Here is a 25,382-nt window from a genome sequence, read left to right on the forward strand (position 1 = left end):
CTGAAATCTGCCTTTGATGTGATAAAATATGATATGGTAACTGTGACAAAACTCACAGCTGCTGTTAATGGAGACTGAGCGCTCCATTATTTATGCATCTGCTCATCTCACAAAAAATCCATATCAAATGGCCAAGAGTAATACCCCCCCTTTTTAAGTATATTATTATTAATATTATTTACCATGTGCAGCACTTAAGTGGCTTTGTTTTAAAAAATGGTATGAAAAATATTGCCTTGAATTGGTACTAATATGTAATTAGTAAGTAATTAGTACTTCAAATAATAGCAATTTTGCCAGTTAATAAAAAAAAAATACATTGTGCTGACTAACAGATCTCTAGTGTCAAAAAGTTAATGCCTAAATAAGTAAAATGTGTAAACAAGTGCATTTGAACATACCTGTGGTCCAGCAACATTCTCAAACACTACAGGAGAATACGCCGCCTCAAACTCCGGTCCGTTGTCATTCACATCCAGCAGAGGAAGCTGGACTGTGGCGCTTCCAGTGAGTGACGGGGTACCGTGATCAGTCGCTATGACAACCAACTGATGCTGCGCCGTTTTCTCCCGGTCCAACGGCTGGGCCACGGAAAGCAGCCCTGATTGGTCAATTGTGAATAATCCATCTGGGTCGGACTCCTCCAGCAGACTGTAGGTAATGTCACGGTTCAGGCCAGAATCGGAGTCGCTGGCCACCATGCGTGCCACACTGGTCCCCACGGAAATGTCCTCGGGCAGCGGGGCCAGGGACAGGAAGTGCGGGATGAAGACGGGAGCGTGGTCATTGTAGTCCTCCACCTCCACAACACAGTGCAGCAGGCTGGAGAAGTCCAAATCTTCAACCTGGGACAGTAGAGGAAAGTTTGAGCAAAACACATGTCAGCTATGTTTAAAATCATCATCCAAGTGTCATGATACTGGAGCATTGGTGGACCTTCATGGGACCATTTTTGGCATTTTTTTTCCCCCAGGAGCACATATATATATATATATATATATATATATATATAGTAATATTTAAAAGTAAAGTAAAGTAAAAAGTAATTTCCTCATGAATAAAAAATTATAAAATACACCTTTTTCCTTTTTTTACCCATGCACTTGAGATTATTTTGTATTAATTATTTGGACCGAGGAATCTACTTGTGGTTTTCAAACTTTTCACACCAAATTCCACCTAAGAAAATATTTAGCCTTCTAAATACATGCCTCTAAAACCTGCTTCAAAGTACTTCTAAAATAGGACTACAGCATTGCTACAGAAAAACTTATCCAATACTTAAGTACCACTAGAACAAGCTTGAGTACAATCACTGGTACACATAAAACAGTTTGTGAACCACTGATATAGTAATCCTATTTAATACTCCAATTGTGTTGACTTTTTGAGTACTTTTATAAAAGGCATCATTTTTGCGAGTCAAACTATAAGTATAGTCTGGAATCTGGGTAAGTATAGAGTAGAATCTCAAAATGATACAACGATAAATACCGTAAAATAATACTAGAGTGTCAGGAATAAAAAGTCTATTTGTATGCGTAGAAATTGTGGTTATTTATAGTGTAGTTTTAATGCCAGATTATGATACCGTCTGGCTGCATTCTCTATATAATATTCTATATCTCCATCTCGACAGTTTGCTCAGAGCGCTGTGTACTGAAAAGTCACAGTCACTATAAGGCAGATAAACAACCTGAGGCTGAATGTTTACTTGTATTTCGCAATGTCTTTTATCCAGCAGCAGTAGTAGAGGCCCATTTGAGCTGGTGTACCTAAATGCACTCCAGTTATATCAAATCATACTGCATTTTATACAGTTTGGAGCTATCTCTGAAATACCTCTATTTTTTAGCCCGCAAAATAAAAAAATTGTCTTTAGTGCTTTTCCCACTGGGTCTGAAAATATAGCACTTGGCTTTGACAGGGATCACTGAAAGTCATTGTCTGGGTTTTTGACAAGCTGGGCTGACATAGGGCATGTGAGGAGAAGACTAACAACTCTATTTCTTGTGTTAAGAGCATTATAGAAATTTTAAAGGCTCTGTACCTGTGTTTACCACAAAAAATGGGATGGTTTACAGCAAGGGCGTAGGTTTGGTCTCAGCTTTGGTGGGTATTATCACCAAACCATTCGGTTTTATGAGTTCTTTCCAAAAACACACAGAGTCTGGGCAGGTCCAAAATAAATGCAAGGTGGTTTCATATTTCAGTTTGCAAAAGTACAGTTTGTGTCCATTGCTCTTCTAAGATGATGCTTTAGCAGATAACAGTGATGTAGAAGTTTGTAGCAGATTTCCCTTTGCTTGTTGGTGAAGAGATATTTGTAAGGTCATGTCTGTACATTTTTCCATGGAATATTGTCAATAGAGTCCGGCTGCTAACAGCTCAGGAGTAGGGCTCCGTTTGGGAGGTACACTTGTGGCAATAGTCACTTTTTTAGCACGGCAACTCATTATAAGGCAAGTTTAATAAAAGATGAAGCCAAGTAACTTCCTTTTGAAAAGTTTTTGTTTTTCTTTGGTGCACAGCGTCTTCACTCACGCCTGCTCAAGCCACCACCTGTCCTGCTGCTTCCCCAGTTTAGGCTCCTGGCACTACTAATCACTCTGTTGCAGCCAATGAAATAGCGGCATGAGTAACCCTGTCGTCATATCACTGAATACATCTCAGAACATCTAATAAACAAAATAACTAATAATACATACTAATACTAATACTATTGAGTTTGGAAAAATATCGGAATACTTTTATATTTGTGTTTATTAAACTAAAATGGCAAATATTGGTAGGGAGTATTTTGTCTTCCCCAAATATTGGTTGTGACATGCCCCCACCGTCCCCATGCAAACCTATGCCCTTGGTTTACAGTGGTCCGAAGTTATTCCTCACTTACTTTGCTCATTTCAAGCAGTCTAATTACTCTCCACGATGAACTTATAGGTTTCAACATTAGCTTATATATTATGTTTCACAGCATTTAGAGGCCAGGGTTTTTCCGTCACATAGCATCACATACCATCACTAGCATGTTAACAGTGCACTTCCTAATTCTCAAACAAAACAAACAAAAAAGTTACTTGATGCAGCCAGTACACAGCCAACTATTTTGACCTCAAGATAGCCTTGAAATTAATTCTCCTTGGTTATTCTGTTGGAAATGTTGATGCTTTTCTAAAATAAAGCAATCATTGTGCTTCCTGTTTACCTCAAGAAAAATAAACATTGAACTGAATGTGCTTTACATCAGTGTAGAGTTAATAGCATGCATTAAAGTTAATAGAATGGTGTATAGAACAAGCTCACATGGCAAGTCCATCAGGCTCCAGCTAGGCAGTTTATAGAACATGATTCATTTTTTAAGTAACTTGTGTCTTGTGCAAGCATTGGGTCTATTGTAGTAATTTGAATTTGTACACTTTTTGTCTTGCTTCTCCAGGGACTGGACTATTCTTGACAGTCTACATGCAAAAAATAGGTGTGTACTTTGTAGCGACAATTGCTAATAAAAACAGCTACCCCACACATAACAAGTCATTTGCTTTCTGCAGTGCACATTCAGACTCTACCGGAGCAATTTTACTTTCCCTTTAAACACAGTGATCCTGGCGAAACAATGAAACGACACAAGCTAGTTTGCAGTAGAGGGACCACAGTTTGTGTCATCGCTGCTGATCTAAAACTAGTGAGTGCATGTCTAAACACATGTCTGGCCTGGCTGTTTCTTACTCAGTGAAGTTGAATGTCTCTCCCAGCATCCAAGTGCACAGTATGCATTTTTCTAGCCTTTCATCAGACTGCAACATTAGGATTCTTTTGCTTGACGGTAGGTGGGGACTTTTTTATTTAACCAATCGCTGCTATTCGGTTGTGACGTATGTAATGCGCCAAATCCCGTAAGAAGAAGGGCAATAACATCTTTCCCCTTGATGAAATTCACCAAACATTCTCTTTGTTCCGGCTTTAAATCCTCAACCTCAGAATTGTTGCCAACACAGAATGCATGGCTTCGTCTATATCCATATCGACTGCTTTGTTTACTGTTGTTCAGTACCACAAAAGGGACCGAGACAGGAGCTTGAGTTTGACGTCATGGCTTCACAGCTCTTCGCTGATTGGCCAGTGCGCGATTTACAACTTCCGGGGTTCTTGCAAACCGTCTAGTGTATTCCAATTCCTGACCTAGTCGCTGGAAAGAAATGAAATTGAGCAGAACTAGCATTTTCTGGATATGTTAATGGAATTATGGAAGTTTACATACACTTTAGCATATGTTTTAAAGATCGACGATATGCTCTTTTGATCAAATCGCCACATAAAATCAACACTTTCCGCCACTCACACCTCTTATTGTTCAGCCTCTATTATGCTGTGAATGAGTGACAGGTGGATATAACCAATCACAGTTGAGAGTAAACTTTCAGAAATAGACAGTATCTTTTATACAGTATTTAAAAGGTAACTAAAGCCATCTAAACAGAAAACATGAATCCTGATCAAACTGAAATCATGATCTGGCGCAAAAAAAAAAAAATTATACACATTTTTTACCATATCTAAAATTTTGAACTCGATTATGGTACTAAGGAATAACCTTGATACTCAATAATACCAATTCTGATACAATGATCATAATATTAAAAAAAACACTCTAGACCAAGGGTGTCAAACTCATTTTGGTCCGGGGGCCGTATCCAACCTATTTTGATCCCAAAGGGGCTGGATCAGAAAACTCATGGCATATATACCCCAAAAATATCAATAAGTTCAAATATTTGTGCAGAGAAATGCAAATCTATTACAAAAATCTTTTTTAATTGATGAACTCTTTCTTTTACAAGATGTTATAATATTATGAACAACCTGAAACTTTAAGAAAAATGCAATTTCAACACAATGTTTTAACATGAACTCATATGCAAATGGGAATAAGTAAATTTTTCACTCTGTGTCAAGTCAAAATGATCGTCCTTTTAGAGCATTTGGAAAGAGACAAGTGCTTTGTGCTCCTCTGGTGGGAGGGGCCATGCACAGAGGCACTGGAGACCAAATTGCCAATATTTAAATAGAAAATATAATTAAAATATTTTAGTAGAAAATCAGCCGAGGGCCAGATTAAAGGTCTTGGAGGGCCGGATCTGGCCCCCGGGCCTTATGTTTGACACCTGTGCTCTAGATAATAGAATGTGGTTTAGGACTTTCTTTTATATTATGTGTATACATGTGGTCTCTGTGTCATACCTCTCCCAAGTACGTTCCACAGTGGTCCGTGGGCATATACTGGTCTATGTGCTCTTATTGTTCTGATACAGCTCAAGATCATTTTAAAGCTATTCAAGAAAGGTTCATTTCTATCCTGTGAATGCAATCTTTTTTAGTATTGATACTTGCTCAAAGAGTATCTACTAGTACTTTCGATATTAGTGTTAGTATTGATTAGTGTCAGATTTTCAATATTTTGGGCAACCCTAGAAGAGGATGAGAAAGTAGCATGAAAAGATGGTAAGTTTGTAGTTTATGATATACCTTCAGAGTGAGGTTAAAACTCTGCTCATTGTGGCGTTCATAGTCCAGTCTTTTCTTGATCCTCAGCGTGCCCCTCTTCTCCTGCTTGTGACTGACCATGTAGAACTTCTGCTCCTGGTCTCCAGCCACCACACTGAAGGTCAGCTGAGCGTTCTCCCCAGTGTCTCTGTCCTCAGCCGCAAGCTCCAGCACCTTTAGAACACAGCACACACACATAGAAGATATAAAACAAAAACATGGCCGGCGGCAGTGCTAGGGGAGGTCTAAACTATGGTTTGATGTCATGTTTTCCTGAAGTTGAATCCGTGCTCTTTATGGAATAAAGTTTTATAGTTCCAGCCACAAGGGCATAGTTGAACGAGGACTGTGGTTGAAAACGAAGCTATAAAGTAAATGGTGCAGGCAAGCTCTGAAAAAAACAAAATATATACTACCAGTCAAAAGTTTGGGCACACCTCATTCACTATTTTTGTCTTTATAGTTACTAGTATGTACAGTACTACTACTACTACTACTACATTATAGTTACATACTGTAGCATGAACTATAGAAGGGATATGTTATATTTATATCAATATGAAATGGTTTTCACTTCACGGTTGTGCCTTCAGGGTTCATTAGTGGAATGCCAATAGTGTGCAAAGCAGTGATCAAAGCAAAGGGGGGCTATTTTGAGGAATCTTTCAAACTTTTTTACTTGTTTACTACATTCCACATGTGTTCATTCATGTGTTTTGCTGTTTTCAGTGAGAATATTCAATGAAAATAGTAAAAAAAAATATTTCACTGGTAGGGTATCTAAAAATCAGTCATTGTGTCAACATGTATTTGTTTTTTGTTTCCTTCTAAGAGCATCTTATTTTCAGAATCTGCACAGGTATCTGTTTTGCCTCACTAGCCAGTCCCTTCTACATTCTGCTCTGCTCTCCAGAAGACTCTGGAACCAAACAACAGAGGGTGAAAATCCACTGAACTAACTTGAGAGGGTCCAACCACAAATGATAATTTGTATCATCCATTTCTCAAATGCAAATCTCTCGTCTCATTTAACATTCAGAAGAAAATATATACCTTCTTTTACCTGAGATAAATACATGTGGTGCTTTAATTCAAATAGTTGATTCTGCAAAAACATCAGTGCTGTTTCTCAGTCCTTTATGTTGTTTTTTCCCCGTTTTACATGTAAGCAACAATATTTCTTTTTGATGTGAACGGACCATGCGTCTCTCTGATTGGTTAATCTGCCCATCAATTACCCCCTCTGAAACTGGAAGACAGGAGACAGCTCCAGACTCAGTCATTTTTGTTAAGTTTTGTCAAAATGTGTGTTTCTAGCTGGTCAAATAAGTATTCGTTCATATGTAGTATAGGCAAATATGTGCCAAAGTAGTGGTGCCAGAACTAAAAAAGCTGGATCAGTGCATTAAGAGGAGTAGATTGAACATTATCCAGTTAGTTGCAGAGTTGATATTTAGAATAATTACATACATCAAACCCATATGCCTTCGAACAGTAGTTGATCTACTGAATTAAATTCACAAGCACAGTTCCACTTACATTGCATTACATAACATCTGAGTTAAAGTGAATCTATTTTGGGATAGGTCTAGCTCCAACTGCAAAGGCATTCAACTGGATGCATAATTATCTCTATTTAATTAGACTGTAATTTTATACAGGGTTGATTATGTGAGCTTTATGCTGACAGATACACAGATAATTAAGGCTTTACAGCTAATATGCTATCAACTTTAACCCATAAGGGCATCTTCAAGCTTCAGCTGAGAATGGCAGTACAGTATCTCTATAAATGTTTTCACAGCTTCCCTGGCAAATGGTTTGTTGACAACTTAGTGACTTTATTCACTGCTGAGTGCTGTTTTATATATATGCTATCTGCCACTGCTGCTTTCAAAAAACTGTTGTAAGAGAGGAAGATGCAGGTGTACAAAGTGAGTCTGACAAACAATCAGCTGCACCCTGTGTCTATATTCATTCTAAAAACCAAGTCCTAATAGAGTTGCCATAGAGTCAGACACCACACTGATTTCCCCGCAGTGAACAAAAGACATATTGCTTTTGTTGAAGTCACAGTGTACTCTTCAAAAGTTGCAAAAGTCTCCCATGGCCAAAAAATGGAAATGTTGCCAAGCAGGATAGCCGTCTCTGTCCGCAGTAAACTTTTGGATTCATTGTCATTTTGAGTTTTCACACGATGTCAGCGAACATCTACTGTACCTGCTTTCAGAGTCTACTGTTTGTATTGTGAAGAAATGAGTATTTTTCAAGTGAGGAAAGTTATAGTTACAAGACTTAAATATCTTAAAATTTGACTTGAATTGAGTATTTATACTACATATATTCTGAAAACAGTTCTAAATGAAATAACTGTTATAGATTGTAATATGCCTTTAAAGAATGTAACCATTATGCAAAATTGACCTTTTTTGACCTTTTTAACCATGTTATACTGCTGTTGCCTCATCAAAAACATACCTAGAGTGTCTGTTTTGTTTTATTCATGCTTGTTTCATACAGAGTCATCTTTGTTAAGCACTCAAAAATCCTCTGTTTGCATTATGGCCACTTTGTTGCATCATAACTAAAACTCCAGGCTTCTCCTACTCTGTTTTTAAGAACCTAAACCATCACTGGATTCATTCTGTGGTCAAATTGTGTTCACAACACATTAGTACAGCATTCATGGGAGATAAGGACCTATTTTTTTTCTTTACTTTATTACTGTTCATTCCCATTGCTGTCCGCAGAGGGAGCTCCAATACTTAAATGCTTAATTCAAAAGAGAGTTTATAAAGCACATTTTCATTATTTTAACTTAGATCACATGAAACACTTATCCCAAGGTGACCAAAATTGTGTTTAATGTAATGGAATTTAAGCCATAAGAGATAATAAGTGTTTTATAACTACCAAACTAAACAACTCATGGAGGAAGTCGATTTTAATTTAAAGGTTGTATGGAGGATTTTTTTTGTTTCAAATTGTCAATGATAGCATTATAGAGATGCAGTAGCCTTGTAATTATGATGACCAAAAAAAAAGAGAATAAAAATTCATCAACTCTGGACGTGGTGGGGCTAAACATTTGCCAATAGATAATGACACTGCCTCGTTATCTGTTAGCTGACAGGCTGTCAATCAAACTCCCTACGTTTCTAGCGTAACTGACTTGCCTGCGCGCCGCCGGTACGTGGTTTACGTACGCCTGTCATGCAGTCCACAGACGCAAGACGCACAGACGCTGTTTACTCCACCAACGCAGCAGTTCTTAGTGGCTTTTTTGACCTATATCTTCCTCGCAGTTAGCACAAAGCTTGTTGTGATGGCGACAAGAATCTACGAGCAGTTAGCCGCAAAAGAAAGTCCGTTTTTGAAGTCGCTGAAAGAAGAAGACAAGGGGAAAAGCAGCGAAGCCAAACTAAGGTGATTCTTGGAGATTCATTCCAGCGATGGCGCGACTGAAGCAGACGCAGGGTCTAAAGACTGATGCATTTGTCGCCAAATTACTCCTGGACAGGTCACTTCTGCTTATTATAAAACATACTTTATTTCCAAGAGCTAGACAAACGTTTTTCAGGACACGAATGCGATATCCGATGCCTGAAAATGTAATTTTCAATGCAAAGAAAGAGTCCACTTGCTGCTGCGTGTTGTAGCTAGTTCACGCATGCGCAATATTTGAAAAAGGACAAACAGTCGCTGGATTTCTCATTCCTTGGAAAATCCTCTATACAACCTTTAACTGAACTTGCCATTTGACAATGTCTTGACTTTAAGGTAACATGTTACTTGTAAAGCCATGGATACAACCATAAGCACCACTGTATAAAATCTAAAGTGGAGAATGAAATAATGATACAAGGGGAACTTTTCAACTTTTCAGGATGTTCACTCAGTTCAATCAGAAAACCAATTAGCTCTGAGATTGATTGTAACATTTGTAGCAACCAAAGTCTTGACCTTAACATACTGTACAAGGCTTTGTATTCCACAGAGAAAGTAGTCCGGCTGGTAGTGCTTAGTTTGAATGTACTTGTCAAATACAGTAGCCTTGCCAAATGCCTTTTAAGAGCTGCCAGCAGTTGTGTAAGACATAGCTTTAAAAGAGCTTCACAAGAGAAATAAGCCCACTAGCAAACGATTGATCTGGTGTGGCCGCTATTTTGGTTTAAACAAATTCTAACCCACAAAATGGCACTTTCCAAAACCCACAACCAAACCATGACTGATTTGGTAGGAATACACTGGTGAGAATCAAATCTATTGAGCAGGGATGTAACAATAACTGAAATATCGTGATATCGTATCATCAAAGTTCTCACAATAACATCGTGGACCATCACAATATATCGGATTACAAGTCTCTTTGCTTAAATTAAGAGTTATGATGCAGCAATAGCTAAAAAAAGACAATGGGAACTACATAGACCATGATCCTTTGCTCCATTTCAGTGTAGACTACATGAAGAAATTACAGTTCTAAGCACTTCTAAGTTTTAGTTCTTTGGATCAAGTCTTGTCAAGGCATTTTAAGAGGAAAAAATAGCATATTATTATCATTTGTGAGCCTCCACAAAATATCGCAATAAATATCGTACCGTGAGATGTATATCGTGAAAATATTATACCAAGAGATTTGGATCTTGTTACATCCCTAATCGTGAGACTCCCCACCATATCGTTAGCTTTCCTACAATATCGCAATAAATATTGTTCCGTGAGGTTCATACTGTGATGATATCGTATCGTAAGACTTCAATATCGTTACACCTCTACTAATGAGCAATACCTGATATACATTCTATAGTAGAATTTTGATACTATGCAGCTGATGTCATCAACATTTCCTGGGGAGGTGAAGCTAACTAAAGCTGCTGCTCTGTGTGAAGTTCTGTTACTCAACTTACACTAATCTGATCTTTGTTTTGGCACAATTTAGCCAGAAAGAACTGACTTCGCTAGAACAGGTGAGCTAATTTTGTACCGTTAAAACAACAACGCGATGTCACTGCAAAGTATCAGTACAATAATAACATTTTAATATCCAAATATGTATTAAACTCACTCACCTCAGAATTTGGCTCATTTTCCGATACTTTGGCCATACAGGTGTGATCTGTAAACCTCGGCGCGTGATCGTTCACATCTTTGATCTGAATGGTGGCTGTTCCCGTTCCCGTCATCCCCCCTCCGTCCCGGGCTTCCACCACCAACAAATAGGACTCCACCTGCTCCCTATCCAACCCATTCATCGCCACAGTGATAGTCCCAGTTGTCGGATTTATACTAAACATATCTGAGAAAGTTGGCAGCCCTCCTACTTCTATATTAGTCGCGTCTAAACTTCCCACAATCCTATATGAGAGCACGGCGTTCTGCCCCACCGCCGAATCGTCCAAGTCGGTCGCCGTCATCTCCATCACCAGCGTCCCGGGTGGAGAGTTCTCGGCCACGTCGCCATGGCAGCTGGGGGCGCAGGTGAAGATGGGGGCGTTGTCGTTGATGTCCCACACGTTGATGATGACGTCGGTGAACCCGGTAAGGCCCTCGCCGCTTTCGTCCGTGGCCAGTACGACAAAACGCCACACGGCCCGGTCCTCGCGGTTCAGAGTTCGCTGGGCGTAGATTTTCCCAGTCACCTCGTCAATTATGAATTCGCTGTCTGCACCTTGACCGTGGAGGGAGTAGCGCAGAGCCTCCTGGTCGGCATCCTTGTCCGGGTCAGAAGCGGTTACCTGCAAAGATGGATTTTTTTCTCAGTGTTGAATTATTAAAATGACAGCACATAAAGAGCATCCCTTGACTTCATTTTCAGCGCAGAGAGACTCAAAGGTACTTGGCACTGGCTCGCATCCAAGCCCCCTCAACCCCTCGTGTCTCACTCATTCACGGCACATCAGAAACAATTACGAGCCAGACAGGATAAAGATGTTCCAATTTAGAGTGGTAATTGAGGTTGATGTAGATTGAAAATGAACTTTGATTCCTCTAAAAAAACATGTTTTCAGCTTGTTCTATAAAAAAACTAATTTTCTGCACCTTAGTCTGAACTCATTTAGAAATCCAATCTAAGCAATTATTCTGACAAACAACAGGGCTGCCACAACCATTTCAATCTAAATGCCATCATATAGATCTTTATTTAAGAAATGTAAATAATCTAATGCATTAGTTAAAAGTGTTTTTGCAAAGTTAAATTTATAGTGACTTTTCTACTTTCAAATAGTGATACATAGAAGGTTAAGCATTATTTATTATGTTCAGTGTTGGGAAGGTTACTTTTGAAATGTATTCCCCTACAGATTACAGATTACATACACCAAAATGTAGTTTGTAACGGAATCCATTAAATTACTTAAAGTGAGTAACGTAATCTGAATACTTTGGATGACTTGATTTGCTGTAGAGAAGCAAAGACGAGGATACTTAACTGTATAAAACATATAATTGATAGAGGAGGAGACGTGCGCGCAGCATGGTTTAGTCCTGTTTAGTCCTGGTTTAGTCCTGGTTTAGTCCTGGTTTAGACCTGGTTTTAATCCTGGTTTTAATCCTGGTTTTAATCCTGGTTTAGTCTTGGTTTAAACCTGGTTTAGAACTAGTTTAGACCTGGTTTTAGTCCTGGTTTAGATCTAGTTTAGACCTGGTTTAGGCCTGGTTTAGACCTGGTTTAGTTTCCAGCAATGAGTGGAATTACCAAAAAAAATAAATAAAATTAAAATAAAAATTATGTGAAAACAGGAAAATACTGCCATGTAATCCATTCATTTCAACAAAGTAACTGTAATCCAATTACCACTCACTGAAACAGTAACTGTAACTGAATACAGTTACTCATAATTTGTACTCTGATTACGTAACTCCAGTAAATGTAATCTGTTACTCCACAACACTGATTATGTTATAATACGCACATTAGAGTATTAATATAACATATGCCTAGACAAGTCTATAATCCTATATAAAATTTATAATCTCTATAAAGGTCCTATATTACGCAAAACTGACTCTTGTGAGTTTTTATCCATGTTGGAATGTTGTTGCCTCATCAAAAACAAACCTGGATTTGTGTTTTGTTTCATTCACACATGTTTGATTCATCTTTCATTATTAGCCTGTCAACATCTCCAAAGGTCAAAATGCTCTGTTCTACCATGTGATGTCATGTAGTGGTAGTTTTCAAATGAACAGCTACCTTTTACCTTTAGTTCAGTAGAGATCAGCAATTCCAGGGCTGAAATCATCCAAATTATTCGAGTGAAGGTGCATGGAGTTTAAAAACACAGTGGAACTTTTCCTGTTTTACCGCATAATATCACAAGGTGGACTGTTTTCTGTTTGAAAGAAAAACTCAGTCTAAATATGCAGTCTTTGTGAGTTAAAAATATGTAACTGAAACAAAACAGAACACCAGGTATGTGTGTGGTGAGGAAACATTATAACATAGATCATAAAATAGTGTAGTATGGATGGTTGAAACAAAGCAGATAGACATGGCATCCAAGATAGTAACATTCTCCATCTAAACTTCTTCAATGTAATATCTTTATAGCTTCTTCTTCTTATAGGTCTCTCAAATCTCCATGGACTTTATGTAGCTTTGCCCCTCAAGTCATTCATATGCATGCATTCTCCATTTTCCAACCGTATCTCAACCATAAGACTATTACATTTCTTCTCTGTACATCTGAGAAATAAAATGATTTGCCTTCTTCAACTGAACATGGATAAAATATAAACAGTATTTGCTAATAACTTGCACATACATTTTCCATATTGTTGTTCTAACATGCATGTACTTCACTGCAGGAAAAGCAGTGTACTTTGAGTGCTTTATACTTCGTGTGCAGTTCTCTAGCAGCCTAATCACGTGTTTGTACCTGTAAGACAAAGACAGGAGACCCATCCAGCTCCTCGGTGACGCTGCCGTAGTACTCATTAACGGTAAACACGGGAGCTTCGTCGTTCTTGTTAACTACGTTTACTGTCACGCTGGTGTAGTCCTCCCATTTGCCATCTGAAGCCAGCAGATGAAGCTTGTACCTGCGAATGTGAGAAATAAAGAGCATCATTAGTCCTACCAACAGTTTTGGTTGATACAACATTTCTAAAAACTGAAATCAAATATTTGTCAGCTGAGATGAAAGGAAATAGGTAAACAGGCAATACAACGCACGGCAAAGTATGTGTGGCAAAGTGGTAAAAATCATTGATAATGGAAACAACAGGCTGTGTTCCAACCACAAAACTAGTGATAACATTAAAAACCCTAAAATAGATAAAATCCTCCAAACTAATACAGTCCTGACCAAGACTAGATCAAGATCTGGAAAAGGGTCAAATGCAACAGACACTTTTACCTACAGGGACAATAAAGGGCACCTCACGTCAAACTGGAGATATACAAACGAGAGCAATAAAATAATAACAGCTAAATGTCACACCATATTTCTTAGAGGGAAAGAGAAAACATTAAAATAAATTCTACTAATATCACTGAGGTGGATTCAAAGTGACAAGTCAATCTAAAAAACAACCCATGTATACAACCCATTGTTCTTGCACTTTAAAAATGAAAACATCATTTATTTAACTGAGTAGCACTAATGCAATAGTAGTGTAGTAATATTTTTATCTAGGATGTGTTGACTTTCAAAATGCTCAAAAGTCTTTTACATTTTAATCTCAATTTTGCAGAACTATTAGATGTTGCAGTGTCATTTAATGAATCGTTCCAGGCAAATGGAAGATTAGTTATTGGAATATCAAACCTACCATGTTAACAATATGGCTAATACCAGACCATAGGTTATCCAATTGTTTCCTAAATACTGGATCGTTTGGGATGACTGGAGTTTTTTTGGGGGGGTCGCCTTGTCACGATCTGCATGTCGGTCGTCAGGATATCCTGTCCTCAGTAGGGTCAGTATTTCTATGCTTATTCCTTCCACTACTACATATACGTGTTATTTGGATTTTTCTGTGCCCACAAAAATGAAAACAAAGCAGAAACAGACTGAATGCTGCCGTGTTGTGCTCTCCTCCTGCACCACGGACTGGAAAGTGCTACAAAAACGCAGACAGGACCACCTACCTCATTAGAAAAGTTGAAATGTTAAGACATGTTTGTATAATTTCTAATCTTTTTTGTAATTATTTTATTGATTATCCATCCATCCCCTTCCGCTTATCCGGGGCCAGCAGTCTAAGCTATTTTATTGACTATTTTGTTCCAATATTGCTGGTTCAGTTGAGTGTTCAAAAGAAAAAGAGTTGGGTTCTATTTAATCTCCAAACAGGTGACTTATGGACCCTTTTATTGCTGCTTCACTGACTGTTTTTCATTGTTTAAAACTTGATAATAATTGTTCAGAGAGACACGATCACTCAGTCAACAATAAAATATCCCCATTAATGTTCAATAATGGTCAAATCTACCTTTATTTTGTGATTTATGAATAAGAATCTATTGACTTGGGTTCTGAAGGTTTGTGACTTTTAAAATATGGGTCCCCAGAAAAAAAGTTTGGGAAACACAAATATCTACAACATACTAAATAACAGAATATTGTCTGTTTAACCTGTAATAAAAGTTAATCATTCAGATTCATTTAACCACCCAGATGTCACAGTTTCTCTCGTATGTAAAGCGGCAGTCCTACGATTTTCCTCAAGTTCACACGTGGGAATTACCAGTTCGAGCCAACGCATTCCAAGAGAGATGGTAAAAATCCTAGTTACCAGTTGCCAAGAACTGCACCATAAAACTCAGCACACAGACAAACAAGAAAGTAAAAAATAATCCTTTGCTTAACTGACAATGCAGCCAGGCACGGAAATGTTTGTGCTCAACTTGATGCTCACACACTGCCTGCAGAAAGGAAGTGAGAAAGTTGGTGCTGGCCTCGAGTGTCTAGGGAATAGTCTCTCACCTTTTGTTCTGTTCGTAGTCCAGGGGCTGAGCGATGAAGATGGTGCCCACCTCCGGTTCCACATCAAACACGCCTCCTGTGTTCCCTGATGTGATCTGGTAGCGCAGTTTGGCATTCCCACCTGCCAGAGAAGAGAGAGCACACCCAAGTTCAGCAGCAGCTCGACAACAGGGGGTTTAAATAGACTCCACATCTGCTCTGGTGACGGGGTATGATGGAGAGATGCTAAACTGGGACATTTCTATTTGTATGGATACTAATATATGAGATACGGATGTCACATTATCAAGTTTTTGTGTAATGGAGGAAGCTGCCTACTTTGTCTACATCTCCAAAGCTGATAATGCTCTATTTCAACTTGTGATGTCATTAACCCTTCCAGACCGACTACCGGGAATATGTTTTATAGAACCGCACATAACTTTCCAACCATAAAAGATAGAAACTTGCTTTTTTTCCCCTTAAAAAGCTGACAGTTGCAGCTTTCCAATCATATTTCTGGCATTATTGTAGGGAAAACAAGTGTCCAATAGGAACTTTGTTTGCTGCCAAACGCATGTGCTCCATCCATTTTGATTTGCCCAAACTTTGCCAAAGAGTGTAGTGAGTCAAAATGTACTGCATAATAATTGAAAAAGCCGTTTTAAGTGCAATTATTTCTCAAATAAATGGAAAATTACACATCTTGATCTGCATAATTGCGCATTCCTTGCCATTTTTATTTAAAAGGTTTATTTCACTCAGAATGTACAAATCCAAATGTAATATAAACCGTGGATATGCAGGAAGTGATGTGGCTCTGTGCGCTGGACCTGACACGAGCTGTTTCCATGACTGGCATCAGAAAGTAAAGGGGTGATTGCATTTTTTTTGTTTTGTTTTGAGGGCAATAAGGATATGTTGAGTTTACCTACAGACTTAACATTTTACATTTTTGCAGCTCAGGCCCTAAATGAAGCATTTTTATGTCTAAAAAGTTGTTTATACATGTTTGCTGTTTGTGTTGTTTTTATGAAAGTGTGAATTTTTCATTTGTATTTCTGGTCCTATAGCTTTTATTACAGCCATATGAAACAACTACAGCATGCAACTTGTGAAATAACAGATTGTACTGAAAAAAGGTTGTATAACGCTTCATTAGGGGGTAAAAGGTGGGAGTTTTAATAGCAAAATTAAGAAAATCCAGGCAAGGACAAATGTAAAACTATAAAATTGCCCTTAGGTCTGGAAGGGTTAACTGCTTCCTGTTACCTTTTGTTCAGCAGAGATTAGTTTGAAATTATCCAAATGATTCTAGTGAAAGTGTATGGAGTTTAAAAATCCAGTGGAGTACTTCTGTATTACCACATGACATCAAAAGGTGTTTTGTGTTTGAGAAAAGAATTCAGTCTGAAAAAACAGGGTTTGTGTGTTTGTGTTTGTGTTTGTGTGTGTGAAGGAAACAAAACACAACTCCAGGTAACTTTGTGATGAGGAAACAACATTATAAGTCACTCCCCCTTCAGAGTGCCATCACATTACAGTCAGCGTGCATCCTGCTAATGAAACTACTGCATGGGGGATGTAGACTTGTGGGCTGAGCCTTGGACAGGATTGTACAGTTAACCGTAAAGATGGTTCAAATGGTGCCCAGGAGAGATCACAAGATTACTACAACATGCAAGGAAACCCTATAAAACCTCTTCAGGCATGGTTTTGAATGCTCCAAAAAGGCAATTTTGCATAATACTTTAATTTACTTTAACCCTCTAGGCGCCACTGTCACCTTAAGTCGACAAGATGCCGCTCTGAATAAAACAGCCAATTTTGTCAAATAGGGTGCCAGATTTCATTCGAGCTCCCCTCCACTACATTGCAGACATATAATACTACAGCCCTGATTCAGAATTACGTCATACGTCTATACAAAATAGTCACTATACAAAATAGTCACAAAATAATCACTTTAGATTATAGCATATGAAATTAATATGTCAAAATAAAATGTTTTAGGAAAAAAACACTGGTGCCTAAAGGGTTAATTATTATTCATAATTTCTCGCTCAACCCTGACCAAAAAACAGAGGATCTAAGGCTGGGTCATGTGACTTTTCTGTTTTTTTGTTGTTGTTAAGATTAAGTTTGTTTTTTTTGGTTTAATTTTTTTAGTATAAATGTATATGAAATTACTTGGCTCTATTCACGCTTACGTCACAAACCAGGAAGATGTTTGGAAAGATCCAATTACAACTTCCTAGACCCAGTTTTCTTCATCTCTATGTCATTGTAGCATTTTGTTATGTTCGGCTAATCAACAATTACAACCATACCTCAGTTTTCATCATTTCCCCACTGACGCACAACTCCGAGTGCAGTGGGTACATGCGATTAGAAGAGATGAGGCGCCAAATTCAAGATGATTCCAAACAGCACGTACGTATGCAGTCTTCATTTTACCGCTGATCACATTTATTTCATTTGGTTTTGGTCGGTCGGCGAGCCCATTGTCGGTAACTACACCGGAAGTTGTACTCACATCTTTCCAAACGTCTTCCTGGTTTGTGACGTAAGCGTGAGTAGAGCCTTTTCCCTCTATTCCCTCATTAAATAATCCCTGAACAGAGATTATGTCCTGAATTATGTCCCGTACTGCAACAAAATCTAAAGTCTAGGGATTAAAAACATACACACAACATTATTTAATATGTGGTTGGTTGAAGGATAGATTAAATAAAACTTTTCAGAAAGTACACAATTACTTTTTCTTGATCATACTGAGGCAAAACCAGCGGGAATAACTAGCACATATAGGCGCCTAAATAAGATGATAGCAGATACACACTGATTCTATAGCTTGTTAATGAACTTTTTCACACATCGCCCTCTGGGTCTAAAATTATTCCTCCAGTCTGCTACTTGGTGCATACTGACATGGCGCCTCTCAGACTAACACCATGTGAAATACACTTTTTGAAAATGACTAAACCCTGTATGCTTCCAAGAGTTGTGTTTTGTTGTGTAGCATAGTTTGCTTACAAAAATAACAGTTGGAAACTCTCTGCAGGAAATGAAATCAAACGTGCCCAGAGCATTGACTGAAAACTCATGCTGTCAGCAGATAGCGAGGAAACTTTTATTTTGACGGGAAAAATTTGAAGTTTAGTTAGGAGCGGTCATATAATTTTATTTTTTATTTTCTTGGTTTGATGATCGAAAGAACATTTTTGATTGATGAATTATTTTAAAATTAGATGCAGACAGCGCAAGGGAAAAAATACTAACTTACAACAACACCAGATCTTAAAAGTATTTTGACAGAAAGAAAATACCAAATCATTATTATACAATACATACATCCCGAATTTCAGACTTCCGGTCATCGTGCAATGCATACTGGGAAAGATCCTCTGAAAAAGTGAGCAGCAAATCGCCATGTTTGATTTCCCAGTGGGATGTGTCTATTGTCAAAGCTGATCTTTTCAAGTCTTTTGAACCATATCACTTTTGTTTCTGGTTCTGATATTGTCATATTTTAGTTATGGGATTCGGACATTGTAATTGTGTGGTTGTTGGATGTCCTAACAGCGGAAACAGCTCGAGAAATGGGCTTTGGAAGTTTGCGAACTCCATAACTGCAAAAGGGAATTAGATCTGTGTGACTGCAAACCTCCGCTCAAACTGTTTCCCTTCTGGAAAACGGAATTGAAAAATAGTGAAAGGCGAAGGCGATGGGCAGTATTGATACACAGAAAGGACCTTTGACCTCCTACGAAATCATCCCGTGTTTGCAGTGATCATTTTGTATGTGGAGCGCCATCAAAGCAAAATGACCAAAAGTCCAAACTTCGGGATGCATGTAACGATATCCAAATCTTAAGATACAATATTTTCACAATATACATCTCACAGTAAGGAATTTATTGTGATATTTTGTGGAGACAACACAAAAAGCTAAACAAAATTGTGAATATGGAACTTTTTCCTCTTAAAATGCCTTGACAAGACTTAATCCAAAGAACTGAGATTTGAAAGTGCTTAGAATTGTTATTTCTTCATGTAGTTTGCACCAAAAAGGAGCAAAGGATCATGGTCTATGTAGTTCCCTCTGTTTTTTACCTATTGCTGCACCATAACAAAGAATTTAAGCAAAGAAACTTGTGATATGATACATTGTGATGGCCCACGATATTATTGAGAGACTTTTGACGATATGATATCACGATATTTTGGATATTGTTACACCCCCAGTATACAACGATAATATGCAGTTGTGTTACCAAATTAAACTCACACAACCATGTACATTTTCAGTAGAGCTGGAAAAATAATGCAGTTGAATCACACTTTTAATAGATGCAATTGGCAAATTACAAAGACTGCAATTTTTGTAACGTAATTTCCTCCAAATACAACACAATATTCTGCCTTATTTTATATAAAAACTGATAACCCTATAGTTTAGATCTTTACAAGCATGTAGATTTTTGCATTAGTTTGTCAATTTCAAATCCAATTGCAATCCATGTATCATTCGTTCATTCGTTATTCAATATAAAACCAAAAATAAGAACACTGGAAACTTACGGTATTTTGTGAATAGCAATGAAATCTGAAAATTAGGGCTGAACGTTTCGAGAAAAATAAGTTGTAGCAATTACAATTAATCCATGTATCATTCATTCATTCCTTTTTTAATATAAAACCAAAAATAAGAAAATGAAAAAACAACTGTTTTCTTCATTATTTGTCTCCAAAACCAAAATGAAAAAATGGGTAACGATTCGTTTTTTCAGTTTTCGATTTTGTGTTTAAATGAATAATGGAAAAAACTGATAACAGCCGTTTGACTTAAACTGCAATGCTGCACTGAACCAGGACTAAATAAGGACAAAACCAGGATTCGGGACGAGACCAGGACTGAGACCAGGACTGAAAACGGTTTAGTCCTGGTTTAGTCCTGGCCGGTTCAGTCCATATGCGGCGCAAAAGTCCGGCATCGCAGTGTAAGTCACAGAAACGGGAAACGGGCTTTATCCGTTTTTTCCATTATTCATCTAAACTGAAAACTGAAAAAAACGAATCATTATTAATTTTTTCATTTTGGTTTTGGAGACAAATACTGAAGAAATCTGTAGCTTTTTCGTTTTCTTATTTTTGGTTTTATACTGAAAAATGAATGAAAGAATGATACACGGATTAATTGCAATTTATTTTTCTCAAAACGTTCAGCCCTAATTTTCAGATTTCACTGCTATCCACAAAATACAGTAAGTTTCCAGTGTTTTATACCATTGATCTTGTTCTCAAAGGATACCTACTTTACTTTTAACTGTACTACTGCATCTTTGTCATACATTCACACTAAGTTACATAATATATGTTAACCGCTGTGGGGACAATGGATTAATTCTCTCCTCTGTGCACTGCCTGCCATCCCACATCTTAAATAAGTCATTGGGGACCGACTACAGCAATTGCATCCATTCTTTACTTTTCTTCTTTTCTCCATCCCCTCCTCAGCGGTGGACTTAATCTCTTAAGTATTTAGACAGGCCTGGAGACTCCAAGGACAAAAGAGGGAGCACGGGGAGCAATGCATCCGTGAAAGCAAACAAACCAAATACGGATAAAATGAACGCGTTCCCAGTTGGGCCAATTTCCAAACAGTTTCCCTCTCCCTGGGCGCCGTGTTGGAGAGTATGGGCAAAGGAGCAGAACAACATGAGGCTTTGTTCATTAAATATGTAGCTTGATTTGACAAAAGTGTATGCAAGTCAAGAGAAGCTGACAAGTGCACTGCTATATGACAAAAGATGAGAGGCTTTTGGTATAATAACACAGTACAAGTGGCTGCAAAAGTAGATAGAAATTTATCCTTTTTATAGATAGTAAGATGACAAGTGGGTAATAAGACAGAAGCAACAAATTCTTCCAACGCATCAGGAAATAACATTCAGGGCACATTTACAGCCACTGATTGTTAGAAATATGGCAGTTAACAGCTCATCACAGCAAATGAATGAGCAGGATTTAAAATGATTAAGTTGCTCTACTATTCGTGCATTATTTATTCACTTCATCTGGTGGTAAGATACTATCTTAACTACAGCTGCTCTGGGATAGACTGACAGAAGCGAGGCCACATGCCAATCTTTTTTATAGGGCCACACCAATCACTTACACACCATGTTTATACTATAAAGTGGGTAAAGTGTCTTGCTTAAGGACACGACAATAGTTTGCACTAGAGTGACTGCTACCCCATTACGTAACCTGGTATTGTCAGAGGTTTCGCATCCAAGAACCCTGCTTAACTTCTTAGATCAGACCAGATTGGGCATTCTAAAAATGGGCACAATCAGTCAAAAGTCTGGACACATGTTTTCATTTGGGGTTTTTTTTCTTCTTTATTTTCGTTACTATTTGCATTGTTTTATTATTTACAGCTGCCCAATATGATTACCATATTTTTCAGACTATAAATCGTGCCGGAGTATAAGTTGCACCAGCCAAAAAATGCGTACTGAAGACGAAAAAAACGTATATAAGCTGCAGCAGACTATATGTCTCACTTTTTGGGGGGAAATTTATTTTTATAAAATCTGAGACCAAAAACTGACATTTCATCTTGAAAGGCAAGTTATAGTAATAACAATAGAACAGAGAACAACAGACTGTTGTCAACGTCACATATGATCAGTTCTTCAGATAATTATAGCACACACAACAGAACAGAACAAGTTTACCAAACTCTCCATCTCACTCCATATCACTAAATCCACTGAATTCTTCATCCTCAGTGTCACTTCTGAGCAACTCCACAACCTCTGGAGGTAAACGGAGCATCAGTTCCAGTTCCAGCCCTTCTGAATCCCGACAGGATGGTTTTGGTTGTCACTGAAGTCCAGGCTTTGTCGATCCATCCATTGACTTCCAAAAAAGTTGCACGGTGCACCCTCCTGGTTGTCACTTGTTTCTCTCTTACTCAAAACTTTCTTTCTGCTGCTCGATCACTATTTTTGGTTGCAAATTTCGCTGCTTCCAGCTAGTAATCTGCAAAATATGATTTTCTTTTTTGGGGGCATTTGTGTTCAGTCTTCTCAGTTGTCTGTATAAGTTTGTTTAAATTTTAAATTTTCAGTGGTACAGAAGGAATGGTGCGATCGACTGACATGATACCAGACAGGCAGCAGCTCTTTCTGCAGGAGACATGCGCCAAGTGACAGTGGTACAGGAGTAATAGTAGTAGCAGATGCTGGCACACAAGCCTAGAGCAGTCTCGCGGCTGTCAGTGTGAAAATATTAATATATAAGTCGCAGGACCACACAAATCTTGAAAAAAGTGCGACTTGTAGTCTGAAAAATATGGTATACTTATTCCTATCTATTCTTAATTAACTTAAAGTTAATTAGAGCCTTCTCACAACACTTTGAGGACTGTTTACAATTAAAAAGATATAATATTTTGTTAAATATTATAAAAATAATATTAACATGTTAACAGTACATGGCAACAGTACTATATTTTACATCATTCTGAACAAAACATGACAATCAACAGAGAGCCCCACTTTCTCCCAGTTGGAGGTAATAACCTTGCTAGCTGTGGCTCATGCAGACCGGCAGCGCTCGCATAAGTAAGCTAATGTGTGTGCGCGTAATCCGCTGTGCGTACGTGTAGTTCTCGGGGTTATTCATCACAGTCCAGCGTGTGAGTGTGAGCTGCGCAGTGGGCTCCTCTTCCTCTCAATGATAAATGCGGGATAATATGGGATACTTATTCTTCTCAATAGAATCTCCTTCCTGTATCGCCGCAGGGTACTTTGTGTATTTCAGGTTCTTCCAAGAAAAAAGTGTTAGTCCTCTGAGTAGACGTGTCACACCGCTGCCTTACGCTACAATTTGTGGGCAATATAATGAGAAGATTTACTGCGCTGGTTGGAAGTGTCGAAAGCCATGCTGCTCTTAATCTATGGGGAGAAACGCTTTACTGTGCTCAGAGCCGAGTGGTTTTGGACAGAAAGCAAAGGAAAAGGAGGTACTGTTATATGTATGAGAAGGAATGCCAAGCTGTTGTCACAGTCTGTTAAGGTGCAATTATAAGAATACTCCCAAAATGCCCACAAACTGAAGTACATAGAGATATAGGGAAAAGAGGTTCAAAGATAAAATGCTGTTTTAGTACTACTACAGGTTATTGGCCAAAAAAAGCCCTGCAACACTTAGAGGAGTTATGTAAATTATATTTGGGAAAAGTGTACGTGTGTGTGTGTTTTCCTACTCAAGCTAAATATACATATAGAGACAATTGTGCAACTACAGTTCGTAAAAAATGTTCTACACTTGACTTCTCTAAATCGAAAACAAAAAGGCAAATTTTTCTCATTGAACTAAATAAACTAAAATAATGTTAAAAATCACTAACGTTCAGCTGACTAGAAGTTTACACTTGAGACATATTGCACATAGAATAAAAATATGACTGTGTATTTGAAAACAACAACATCTGGTGTTTGGTTCTGTATTAATATTACATTGGTACGAACACAGTTTCATGTTGGAGAGCATATGAAAACATGATTAATTCATTAGTCGATGGTCTGAAAGAGATAAGCTCTTGAGGAACATATTTGGGCTTTTGTGGAAAGTTTCTGACAGCTCATCTGTCAGAGCATCTCTCACATCATCATCATCAATGTAAATGCATGCACGCTGCGTGACTTCCTCCCAAAGGTAATGAATAACTGAGAAATTAAAGTCATATAAGAAACGAGGCCTTATTTGCAAGTCCAATTTTAGTCAAATGGTTTCTAAGAATAGTCTCAAAGATTGGACGTGTTTAAGCCACAATCAAAGTGTATAAGGTCTATCACACCATTATGGCTGGGCTGAACCGTTTGGAGAAAATAATACATACAATTTAGATCTGCTAATTGTGATTGTGATTGTGATAACATGCTTTGGTAACACTTTATAATAACTACACTTTATTTAGCCTTAATAAAGCATGAATAAAGACTTAATTAATAATGAACAAAGACTTAATTAATAATGATTCATGCTTAGTAAATGTTTAATAAAGGATAATTAGTCTTCACTTTAGAAAAGCTCTCAAAAAGACTTAACTAACAGGTAATAGCTGCCTGAATTAACATTGCATTACATTATTAGTAAATCATTCTCTCATAGCTTACTAATCATTAATAAATGCTCAAATGGTTAGTCCATGAGTAATTAAGTATGTAGTAGTGCTAATTAAGGTAGTAATTAAGTAGTTACTAAGCGTGAATCATTATTAATTAAGTCTTTGTTCATTATTAATTAAGCCTTTGTTCATGCTTTATTAAGGCTAAATAAGGTGTAGTTATTATAAAGTGTTACCCATGCGTTTCTTTTTTTTTTTTTTTTTTTTTTTTGGTAAAAAGTATGATTCTCTTCTGCACATTTTCAACGTGGCCAGGAGAAAGAACACTTAAAGGTCCCATACTACACTATATTCTGATCTAAGTTATAATGTTGTTTAGTCATCACACACTTACCTGGAGTTGGGTTTTCATTGTGTTTCATTGGTTTATTTTTTTTTATTTTTATTTAATGAAACAGGGACAGTGCACAATTTACATTAACCTTAACAGGAGAGATGCATTGTACCAGGTTGTAGCACCAGTGCTAATTTCCACCCGTCGTCCCTGGGCAGATTCATTGATTGATTGTATTTAATTGACCTTACCTATCTTACCTTCTTCCTGGAGACTTATGTAGCACGTTTTAGTTGGCACATATTTAACACAAACCCTGCATATTTCGGCTAAGTTCTTCTCTGAAACAGAACACTCCAGAAAACACTCCTCTGCTGTTTTTTTTTTAAACTCCTTACACCTTCACTTGGATGATTTCAGCCGTGGAATTTCCAATCACTACTCA

The 25,382-nt window shown here is 37.8% G+C and overlaps 1 protein-coding gene across 1 annotated transcript in view; it reads right to left on the bottom strand.

The window, feature by feature from the left end:
- Positions 1 to 25,382, bottom strand: part of si:ch211-186j3.6 (neural-cadherin) — a 545,061-nt gene that overhangs the window by 222,997 nt on the left and 296,682 nt on the right. Inside the window, 5 exon segments of the mRNA XM_055154596.1 lie at positions 402 to 845; positions 5,527 to 5,718; positions 10,617 to 11,282; positions 13,428 to 13,590; positions 15,480 to 15,600. Coding sequence (XP_055010571.1) covers positions 402 to 845; positions 5,527 to 5,718; positions 10,617 to 11,282; positions 13,428 to 13,590; positions 15,480 to 15,600 — 1,586 coding nt within the window.

This window comes from Boleophthalmus pectinirostris, unplaced genomic scaffold (assembly GCF_026225935.1).
Source record: "Boleophthalmus pectinirostris isolate CB_2022bp ecotype Guang Dong unplaced genomic scaffold, ASM2622593v1 HiC_scaffold_19, whole genome shotgun sequence".
In the NCBI taxonomy this organism is placed as follows: Eukaryota; Metazoa; Chordata; class Actinopteri; order Gobiiformes; family Gobiidae; genus Boleophthalmus; species Boleophthalmus pectinirostris.